This window comes from Notothenia coriiceps, unplaced genomic scaffold (assembly GCF_000735185.1).
Source record: "Notothenia coriiceps isolate Sejong01 unplaced genomic scaffold, NC01 NC01_scaffold00037244, whole genome shotgun sequence".
NCBI classification, from domain to species: Eukaryota; Metazoa; Chordata; class Actinopteri; order Perciformes; family Nototheniidae; genus Notothenia; species Notothenia coriiceps.
Genome location: NW_011369945.1, coordinates 13466980 through 13478686, shown reverse-complemented (window position 1 = coordinate 13478686; position 11707 = coordinate 13466980). Strand labels below are relative to the sequence as shown.

Here is an 11707-nt window from a genome sequence, read left to right as displayed (position 1 = left end):
AGAATAAGAACAGCTTCTACCACTTCAGGCGAACCCTTTCAAAATACAGTGACGCACGCGTTTAGAAATGAACAGAAATAAACATGAAATAATCGTGTTAGTTGTCCAATACAGGTCAGCTGCCATGAGCTTTAGATATATATTTTACTCTTATCAAGGAACATTAGCAAAAATAGGTTAACAGCAAAAACATGACTTAATACAGAGCAAAAATAAATTATACATTAATTATCAACAATAGTCAATACTTAAATTAAAATAAAATCATTTTTGTGATGTAAAAATATACATATTTGCAAGCCAAGTAGTGCAAAATGCAAGAAAATGCCAATAAAACAATAAAGTAAAAGCATGTCAAAATATTAATGAGTCCAGGTGAGGAGTTACTTGTCATGGTAAACTTTAACTGCACAAATAATAAAGTCATCTATTCAGCAACCAGTGGTCGTATGGTAGGGTTCATTTTTAAACCCCGGTTAAAACTGCCAGAAAGAACAAGAACACCGGAAGAAGAATAGTTTGCATCCGGTTTGCTTCGGCCCATCACAGCCATCATTTGTTGTTTTTAAAGTTATACATGAGAATTTCAAAACAGCCATAGTGACTGAAGAGAAGAGGCTTATACACGCTTTACAAACATGAAGTGAGTGTTTATTAGGACTGAAAAGAAACACATTCCTGCAAGACTGTTCGGGCTAGCTTGATAGCATCAAGTTAGACTATACCTAGCTAAATTGTCTGACATAATTTAGCTAAGTGAACACAACGCATGGCACTCACAGGTGCAGTGTTTTCAGGTTATCATATCAAAGTTGGCCTGGTATGTTTGTGTAATCGGCAATACATTTTAGAGCTAACGTCCATGTTAGCTTAGCTTCATACACATGTCTAGTTATAACCTTGTAGCTGCTTTACTGAGCTTTACATATCCAGATGTGTGTGTCTCTGCTCTGAGTCTTCAGCATGTTCTTCTCTATTGTTTGATTCCAGGCTCAACATCGATGGTCTGTTGGTGTATTTTCCATATGACTACATATATCCTGAGCAGTACTCTTACATGCTGGAGCTGAAGAGGACTTTGGATGCTAAGGTGGGTGCTGCTGTTGGGTTATTCTACAGTACATTCAATGGGATGATTGACATTGTAGCTGTGCGCGCGGGCAAGTGCAATATACACACATATGAGAAAACATCGCCAAGTTAACAATGATAGCATGTAGTTTACATATAGGTTGTGACACAAATAGTATCTTTAATGTCACAGTGTTGCAACATAACACATTTAATGAAATACTGTAATACATATGACAGCTTGAGTCTCTTTTCAGATTTACTGTAGAGCTGTTTTTCTAAAAAAGGATTTTTAGAGATACGTGGTTCTCAAAGAATAGCGACACTTCAAACTAAAGTGATTTTATAGAATAGGACATATTACTGTAGGTTCAACTGCCCAACAGTATTTAAAGGAGTTCAACTAAGCCCAACCTTTTGATTTGACAGTGGTAAAATGCAACAATATCATTCATTCGGCAGTGATATGAATTGTGGCGTGTGGTGCAGTGGGTTGAGCGATGGTGTTCGGATCAGGGGGTCACAGGTTCAGACCCCACTGCAGTCAGCATGTCGTTGTGTCCCTGAGACACTTCACCTCAAATTGCTCCTGTGGGGATTTCCCACAGTATTGAGTATGTAAGTCGCTTTGGATACAAGTGACTTGTAATGTAATGTAATATAATCAAGCATCAACATCAAAGTAAAGCAGAACATTCTACTACACAATAAACACTTTCTCTTTTCTCACATTTAGTACATTTTGCTAATAACAGCTGCATGCTTGGTAAGGTTTTGAATTGAGGACTTTAACTTGTAATTAAGCATTTTAACAATTTTGTATTATTACTTTCCTCACGTAAATGATCTAAATACATCCTGCACCACTTGTGTAACTACTATAGATCAAATATGCAAAACGAGGGGTACACAGTTTGTCTTTCAGCGATTGATGGAGCTTGTGTAAAGGGTGGAGTTGCAATAGTTGTCAGTGAGGGATTGTTTTCTACGACATCATTCAGAGGAAAGTTACATAGAGTGTTCGCTTTGTCTGTTTGTTTGTCATCCCATGCTCTTTATGTTCAGGGTCATGGAGTCCTGGAGATGCCTTCAGGGACAGGGAAGACTATCTCTCTGCTGTCTCTCATTGTTGCCTACCAAAAGGTGAGTTTAGCTGTGTTCAAGTGACTTCCTGTGCTCCACTCTTCCTTCCCAGCAGCCAGTGCCACATGAACAGAATGATATATGTTACTTTCTCTCTCTCAGGCCTTTCCTTTGGAAGTGACCAAGCTGATATACTGCTCCAGGACTGTTCCAGAGATTGAAAAGGTGAGTCAATGTCCAAAGAAAATCACACATCAGAAAGTCAAATTGATATTTCCAAGGATATGTTGAAGTTTAATCCCAGCAACAACAATTTGTCTTGTCCTACCCCTTTGAAATCAAACAGTAAAAAAACATGAAAAACACTATTGGCAAGATGTTAAAAACAGAACTTGTATTGTATATTTGATCTGCTGTCTCTTCAGGTCGTGGAGGAGCTGCGGAAGTTGATGGAGTATTATTCCAAGCAAACTGGTGAAAGCAACAACTTCCTGGCTCTGGCCCTCTCCTCCAGAAAGAACCTGTGTATCCACCCTGAGGTAACAGCTGCTGCTCCGGACACGGGCCATTCCCCTCACAAAGAGAGGAAGCACAAAGAAATGTTCAAAACTCTTTAAAGATTTAGTTTAGTTTTTCTCCCTTGAAATATTGGCATTCCAGTGATTTTCCAGTGTTTCAAGGGACAATCAATGTTGTTGGAATCATATCAAAATGCGTGTTGTTCAGTATAGGGTTACAAGATGCATTCTTGAGGTTTGACCTTTACTGGGAATCATTTGAGTGATTGGACCTCAGCTCATATGCCAATAATTGCCGTGTCTGCTTCTATCCAGGTGAGTGCTCTGCGCTTCGGCAAAGAGGTTGATGGGAAGTGCCACACCCTGACAGCCTCGTATATCCGTGCCCAACGCCACAGCGACTCCAGCGTGCCTGTGTGCCGCTTCTACGAGGTAAAAATTCACCGGATCCACCCAGTTTAGACCAGCTGGTATTTTTGAACTAAAGTGGAAGTAAACGAGGCAGGTTAATGTTGATGTACAAAATCATAAATGACACCCCTCTCCTCCTGCTGTGTGCAGGACTTTGATGCCGTCGGCCGACAGGTGCCTCTTCCTGCAGGCATCTACAACCTGGACGACCTGAAGGACTTTGGGAGGAGGAAAGGATGGTGTCCTTATTATCTGGCACGCTACTCGGTATATTGCACTTCAAAATTCTGAAAACAGGAAACATGTATTGTTGTATGAAAAAGGAAAGCCATTACCAATGGGTTTGATAGGGGACTAAGCGACTATCCAACGAGCAAATAGTTTTCATTGAATGTTTCTTTTATTGATAACCCCTGTTGTGCACATTTAAGATGCTTAGAAACCCACTGGCTTAAAATAAAGTGTCGGATGTTTCTCTCCAGCAATGTTTGCTGACTGCTGTTGACACACTTATCTGCAAAGAATCTGTCACAGTTACTCTGTACTGAAGTAACCCATATCTGTTTCCTCTCCCCTGACTGTGTCTCCTCTCAGCTCCTGCACGCTAACATCGTGGTGTACAGCTACCACTACCTGCTGGACCCGAAGATCGCTGACCTGGTGTCCAAAGAGCTGTCCAAGAACTCTGTGGTTGTGTTTGATGAGGCTCACAACATAGGTCAGTGTCACAGTCCCATTTCGAGCCATCCAATACATTTGTTCTGTAGCTGTAGTCTTAATCCGGCTCCTAAACTATTACAAATGAGAACATGGATGTATCAATTGAAGATATCTAATGTAATCATGTAAACAACCAAATAAATAAGATAAGCCATTATTGATTACAAGAGGGTTGTAGCATCATAAAGGTTCAAATGAGTACAGATAAAATGTTATCTACATACAACTAGAATTATAATAATGTCTAAGAGCATCTAAAGACAACGTTAGGAGGAAAAAGGCTTTCACCAGAAAAATATGTAATGTGATTATTAATGATACTTAGTGTTGTCTGTAGTGTTGGAACAATATATCATTTTATTGCAATAAACAAACACTTAGAATAAGGTGATTGGTGTATTTTCTTTATAATCACGAATATTCTCACATGAGTTATTTTGAAGCTTGTTATCATGCTATAGAGGTGGAAATAGTGCCTAATTAAAAAAAATGCTAAAATGTTATCCTAGAAAATAATAAATAGATAAATATTGACATTATACCATATTCAGTTGTTTGTGTGAATCTAGCAATATAATAGGGATTTAATATAGTTAACATGATAATATAACAATATTCCTCTTTCCTTTGCTCCTCAGACAATGTGTGCATAGACTCCATGAGTGTGAACATCTCCAGACGGACTCTGGACCGCTGCCAGGCCAATGTGGACACTTTGCAGAACACCATCCAGAAGTAAGACCCTGATGCAGTCGGCAGTGTAGTGACGCACTGACCTCATGGAGGGCGGCATCCACCGTCCTTCTACTGCCACCTTTCCTCATGTCGGAGTCTGCTAGTCCCCTCAGGAAACAACCATCTTTCTCAACTGTCATTTGGAGAGACGTCAGCCCACTTTCACAGCTCTTTGGCCCCTTTGTTGGCTTTTATCTCACAGAATGATTGTATGAATATGTATCACCTAAAAATATAATTTCTATCTATGGTTGTGTCCTTATGACTGAAAAACACAGATAATTACAAAGGTTCAAGGTTCTTTATTTAGTCGTACGAACATAGCTACAGTGTAGTTATGCCGATGAAACTCTTGTGTCACAGAGCCTTCCCGAAAGTGATGCCAGCAATAAAGCAGGTTTTAAATAGAAAGGTCCTAAAAGGCAATATCCTTCTGATAAATAAGGAACGTATACTTTTCCCCTGGTAATCAGAACTACAGGTAAAACAAATGCTAAGTATTTAATTTGAACCCTGCCCCTTTCTGTCTGACAGTATAAAGGAGACAGACGCTAATAAATTGAACATGGAGTACAGGCGGCTGGTGGAAGGGCTGAAAGAAGCCAATGTTGCCAGGGAAACGGACGTCTACCTCGCCAATCCTGTGTTACCAGATGAAATCCTACAAGGTAAAGCCTGATTTCGTTTTTGTTCTTCCTCCTTTCATTGCCCTAAATCTAGAAAAAACACAAAACTGAGTCTGTAAAAGGTTAACTGTTGGCTCCTGCCCTTTCTCTCTCTCTCTCCTTCTCTCTCTCTCTCTCCTTCTCTCTCTCTCCTTCTCTCTCTCTCTCTCTCTCTCTCTCTCTCTCTCTCTCAGAGGCCGTCCCTGGGTCTATCCGCACAGCAGAGCACTTTGTCCGTTTCCTAAAACGTTTTCTGGAGTATCTGAAGTCCCGTCTCAGGGTCCATCATGTGGTGCAGGAGAGCACCCCGCAGTTCCTCAAAGACATCTTCGACAAAGTCTGCATCGACCGCAAGCCCCTCAGGTCAGTGAAATTCCTTTCTTTGGCCAAACTTACCAAACACAGGCTCTGGACATCAGAACCAATCACTTTCATTCTCTAACATTTCCAAAGCAGTTTCCTCAGACCACACCTTGAATATTTCTTGTCTGCAGGTTCTGTGCAGAGCGGTTACAGTCGCTGCTCCGGACCCTGGAGATCGCAGACATCGCAGACTTCTCAGCTATTACTCTCATCTCCAACTTTGCTACCCTAGTCAGCACCTACAGCCAAGGTGCTCAAACACTTTACCTTGTGTTACTGAACATCACACTGTTATCAATATCACAGTGAAGTGATATTATGTTTCAACAAATGCTTTGTTTGCATTTCTCTCTCTCTTTCTGAAGGTTTCACCATCATCATTGAGCCCTTTGAAGACAGAACTCCCACCATCGCTAACCCCGTGCTGCACTTCAGGTGGGGAGAGTTCAATCATTATCGAAGTAATCCACTGATGATTGTGAAAATGGGTCAAATGTTGGTAGACTTTGTGTTTTGCTGTGAGCAGTTGGCCAAATTTTGAGAAATGTCAGAAACAAAGACCAAGAAGTTTCTTTTCTTTTTACAATTTGACACAACTGTAGTTTTATTTATATAATGTTGTTTCTCCTTCCTAGGAGAAGGATCCATATCAGTTCCTCTTCCTTCGGTTCTATTCTGTTTTTCAAGGAGATATGAATAGGTTGTACTGTATAGATTCTATAGCCTGTGTGAAATAGAATCAACAAGACTATTGCAGTTGGATGTCATCTTTAATAAGTTGATAACAGGTTACAGTGTGTAAACATGTGAGACGATGCAGCCCTAAATCTGATTGATAAACCTTGAAACATCAGGTTAACACGTGCTCTGTGTTCCTCCCAGCTGTATGGACCCGTCTATCGCCATCAAACCAGTGTTCCAGAGGTTTCAGTCGGTCATCATCACCTCTGGGGTGAGTTATACTCTGCTTTTATCTCTGCTCACTTTTTAGTCCTGTTTAGTCCCATCTCATTTTATTGTTCCTGAATACATTTCTTTTAATTACATTTTTTCCAAATATCACAGTTAGAGAATTATTGATTTTTTATTCACACTTAATATATATATTTGTATTATTATGACATGAAGTCTGTGTTCCCTACTTACTGTAGGTGTGCACGGATAAATGAATACTGCTCTCATATTGACTCTCCTCTCCTTCTGGTTGACCTCTCCAGACTCTCTCTCCTCTGGACATCTATCCCAAAATCCTCGACTTCCGCCCTGTTACCATGGCATCCTTCACCATGACACTGGCCAGGACCTGCCTCTGTCCTCTGGTGTGTAACTACAGTCAGACACACACAAAGACGCACTCACTTCTCTGGATTCTAAAATAAATTATGGAATTAGTCGAGGGTTGAGTTTGACAAATTGTGTCATAAAAAACCTTTAATCATATCATTTCCTATTGTATTACTGAATTTTCTTTCTTTTCTTCCTCTATTCTGTCTTCCCCAGATTGTTGGCAGGGGGAACGATCAGGTGGCCCTGAGCTCAAAGTTTGAGACCAGAGAAGACTTCGGTTGGTACTAGTATATAAAAGCACGTTGGCCCAAAAACAGCATCAAATTATATAATTTAACCAAAATAATACAATGTTATTCAGTGAAAACTGAAGCTAAAACAATATTTAATTTTAAAATGTTTGTACTAGCTGTGATTCGTAACTATGGCAACCTACTCCTTGAGATGTCTGCGGTCGTTCCCGATGGCATCGTGGCATTTTTCACCAGCTACGTCTACATGGAGAATATCGTGGCGTCGTGGTATGAACAGGTGTGGAGAAAAACAGCACGCACGCACGCACGCACGCACGCACGCACGCACGCACGCACGCACGCACGCACGCACGCACGCACGCACGCACGCACGCACGCACGCACACACACACACACACAGACAGATCTCTTTGTATAAAGAAGAGAGCACAGTGTCATCATCTGATTATGAAAAGACGTTTGTCTGCAGGGGATCCTGGAGAACATCCAGAGGAACAAGCTGATCTTCATCGAGACTCCGGACGCTGCAGAGACCAGCATGGCTCTGGAAAAATACCAGGAGGTCAGACACGCTAACCTCTTACCTATTATTGTTATTATTATTATATAAACCACAGCTACCTGTATTTGAGGGATAAAAAAACATGTAATGTTGCTAAAATGCTAATAGATAATCAATGTGGTGATTTATACTATTTCCCATTAGCAGTGTAAAGAAAGAATAAAAGCAAACTCATGATAATGTTTCATCTTCTGTGCAGGCCTGTGAGAACGGCAGAGGAGCCATCCTGCTGTCTGTGGCCAGAGGAAAGGTGTCTGAGGGAATAGACTTTGGTATGCTACAGATTTCTTTGTGGTTACAAAAGTGATAAAGATTTAGTAATGCACCTTACGCTTGGTTTATCTCAGTTTGTGGATTTAAGTATTTCCAACATTGTAACTATAACTCCTGTTCTGTCTCCTGTTCAGTGCACCATTTTGGGCGTGCAGTCATCATGTTCGGGGTGCCGTATGTTTACACACAGAGCCGCATCCTGAAGGTCAGAACTGTCTCTACGACCAATGAACATCCAACACACACTGTCAGCATACACTCTGTTGCTTAGGTGTATCACCTCTATAATCCAGTGATGCAAACACAGGTATGGTGAAAAAAGAGAGAACTATCCGAAGCAGAAAGAAACAGCGTAATATACCATCTGACAAAGGCCTGTGCTATAATGCTTCAATTAACTGGCTATTATTTATAATATACTCAGATCAATAGGAGACAGATATTTTAAGTTATAAATCAAGGGTTTTTATTATTATTTACAGCAGGGGTGGGGAACCTTTTTCCTTTCAATTTTTACAACATCCTCCGAGGTCCCTACAAATTGTTGAACTCAACCTCTGCTTAAAAAAACTAAAATCACAGACAATTCATTTCGCCTTTCTTTCATGATGTGCAAAGAAAACGCAACCTCTTAATCCAGATATCTTACCGTGACTCGCGCATGCATGCATGTGCACGGTGTGGCATGACCACCAAAACCGAAAGATATGGACACAAGATGTGTGCAAATGTACTTAGTATCCATGTGAACATGATTTAAGTTGGGGGGACCTAACCTTCTCTGCGGGGGTCCGGGGGCATGCTCCCCCGGGAAGATTTTTTTTTAAATATTGAAGTTAAAAGCATCAATCTGGTGCACTTTGAGAGCAACATTAGGAGATCTATGGATACATCTTTCAACACCCATTTGAAACAGAACTGTAAGCAGCTTTTTCTTTTTGGATATTTTACAAATCACTCCCCTTTTAAACTCTATTCTTGTTATTTTTAACAACTTTTTTGTTACTGTCATATAGTATTTTATACCTGTTTTTCATTTAGTCTCTAATGTCTCATTAATAATTATAATGATCATATCAAGGTGTGCCTTAACCTCACTGAGCTGAGGTTATTTGAGCCTCTCAGGAGAGAGCTCTCTTCCACCTGGTTGTAGAAAAGCTCTTTAAATTCGTTAGCATAGCTAGCTAACCAGATGCTAATAACAACAGATCGCCACTGTGCTTACAACTAAAGACACAGCCACGCAAACACTGCGGCATGTGTACAGCTCCTTATGGGTACTGCAATATTTGAAGAGCTGGAGCGGCGTTCCGGTGCCCTCCGTAAGCACTCAAGTCTAGTCTACACTCCTTTCAGACGAGACATAACCACGTGAAGACACGTTACGCTCGTGTTATGTTCAAGGAACCTGTCCTTGGCCAGGAAAAACAGGCACTCGCTTGTTTAATTATTTTGCGATCTAGATTTCTTCTTCTTTTTTGAAGTGAGAAGTTGTCCGTCAGTCGGACGGACTAACGGACGGACTAACGGACGAACTGACGGACCCCCACACCCCCCCAAAACGAAAACTCTTCGGTTCTCCACGAATTACACAAGTCACCCAAAGCAGCGTTAAAAAAGCGGGAGGCGCCGAAAAGCGACTAATTTGCATCACTGATAATCTCAATGAAGGTATCTCTTGTGTAATGTAATACAGTTCAACAGCACACCGAACTGCATCCTCCAAAACCACCATGCTCTCTATTTTTATTTCTTCAGGATTGGTTGATTAGACTGCCTTATTTATGGTTAAGTGTACTTAATACAATTGTAACTTGAACTAAAATGGTACTTTTCAGGTCCTGAAAACTTGGAAACATTAAATAAGTGATGAGGTTTAAGTTGCAAAATATGCAATCTGCTTGATTGTAATGTTGATTTCCCTTTTTATTTACATTTCAGAGCTCATTGTACCTTTATAAATCCCATGTCCGTTCCCTTTCATGATGGTGAAGTCATGATTTGACTCGGGTTCATAATATTTTCTGCATCTTCGTGTTTGGTTTCAGGCCCGGCTTGAGTACCTCCGGGATCAATTCCAGGTCAGAGAGAATGACTTCCTGACGTTCGATGCCATGCGTCACGCAGCCCAGTGTGTGGGCCGAGTCATCAGAGGCAAGACCGACTACGGACTCATGATCTTTGCTGACAAGGTACGTGATCCTTCTGCCCAGTGTTCTCTCATTTGACCCTGCAATACTTTGACATGAGTATCTACACATTATACAATGTCCCAGCACATTGTGCTGCACATTACCTATTGGCCTGTCCCAGTCCATCCACAGTCTTCTGATGTTAGCGTTGAAGTAGCTTCACTGGAGCAGTTGGTGGGTTATTTCTCTAAGCAAAGATCAAACGGTATGTGATGTCTGCCTCCTCAGCGGTACGCACGAGCAGACAAACGTGGGAAGCTGCCTCGCTGGATCCAGGAGCACATCACCGACGGCAGTCTGAACCTCACTGTGGACGAGGCCGTGCAGCTCTCCAAACACTTCCTGAGGCAGATGGCCCAGCCGTTCAGACAGGTGAGTCGCGCTGCTGCACAAGAGCAAAACCTGTGTTTGAAATGTCTTGCTGCTGTCCTGGGTAGTCATCATGTCTAATGTAAGCTTACATATAAAGGGCATTTATTTGATTCTAACGAAGCAAGTTTATATATTTGCTCAGGGTTTTAACCCAGAGAGCACATGCATGTACTTTAAAGTTGTCTGATTACCTGCACTGCTGTTGCTCTGGTTTTTAATAGAATAATAAGAGTATACACTGTACTGCACTCAACATTTTACTAAAAGGGGAAAAACATTTGTGCTTATCCAGTTAATCAGAAGTACATTTTGACTGCGTTTAGATACAAAAAACAGGAGATTGAAAAACTGTTGCTTACAAAAACAGTAATTTCACTACCTACTTTATCCCACGCAGTTTGAACATGTAGCAGCTTTCTACTCTAACCCTTATGTCACTCACAGCTGCAGAGAGAACAGAACCATACATCCATAGTAGTGTCATTAAGCAGGACACTGATAATAGTGATCAGAAAGTCTGATCCTCACACTGATGTCCACCTGTCTGTCTTCTCTCTCTGCAGGAGGACCAGCTGGGTCTCTCTCTGCTGACTCTGGAGCAGCTGGAGTCTGAGGAGATGCTGAAAAAGATCAGTCAGATCGCTCATCAGAGCTGAGAGTTGCATATATGCAGTGGATAATGTCATCACCGTGGCAACACCCATAATGGGATCAGCAGTATTTACAATGGCATCCTGAAAAGCAGAGAAATAAAACGATTGTTTTGTAACTATGCAGCAGAGGCAACACAGGTTGTTATGGGTTCACTACATCAGGACATTCAGACTAAGGGTCAGGAAATCAGCTCATCACTAAACAAAAGAAAAATAAATAGGATGGAGTGTTTGTCTTTTATACAAACGTAACACATTTAGTGAGATTCAGGATTTTTGATGTCTAAACATCATTAGTAGGTCAACACGTTTCTTTAACTACAAATCAAGATTCCTCTGGGTGTCACTGCGGTCATAAAGCGTCTGTCATACAGACAGAACTACTGTTAGTTTCCTCTAACTGTACAGTCCCATTTTTTACTGAACATGAATATTTGTATCTGTTTTCCACCAGGATGTCGGAAAATAAATGTTTGTATCTAACAGAGGACTTTTCATTAAAGTGTTTGAATCTTAATAACATCATTCATTGAGGAGTCACAGTAGCT

The 11707-nt window shown here is 41.0% G+C and overlaps 1 protein-coding gene across 1 annotated transcript; it reads left to right on the top strand.

Moving 5' to 3' along the window:
• The first annotated feature begins 537 nt into the window (after positions 1–537).
• Positions 538–11642, top strand: ercc2 (excision repair cross-complementation group 2). The gene is made up of 23 exons (XM_010793617.1): positions 538–643; positions 991–1090; positions 2137–2214; positions 2317–2379; positions 2580–2693; positions 2988–3104; positions 3234–3350; positions 3678–3801; positions 4442–4538; positions 5073–5206; positions 5398–5566; positions 5698–5816; positions 5932–6001; positions 6449–6518; positions 6784–6885; positions 7067–7130; positions 7263–7384; positions 7577–7669; positions 7869–7941; positions 8077–8147; positions 9991–10134; positions 10363–10506; positions 11070–11642. Exons 1-23 carry the CDS (start codon positions 639–641, stop codon positions 11160–11162), a joined length of 2283 nt encoding a protein of 760 aa, XP_010791919.1. The 5' UTR covers positions 538–638; the 3' UTR covers positions 11163–11642.
• The last annotated feature ends 65 nt before the right edge of the window (positions 11643–11707 follow it).

Excerpts from the sequence above, each read along its gene's own strand:
- ercc2 (XM_010793617.1), top strand. Across the intron at positions 3,802-4,441 it reads TGATGAGGCTCACAACATAG|ACAATGTGTGCATAGACTCC; the intron begins GTCAGTGTCACA and ends TTTGCTCCTCAG. Across the intron at positions 5,567-5,697 it reads ATCGACCGCAAGCCCCTCAG|GTTCTGTGCAGAGCGGTTAC; the intron begins GTCAGTGAAATT and ends TCTTGTCTGCAG.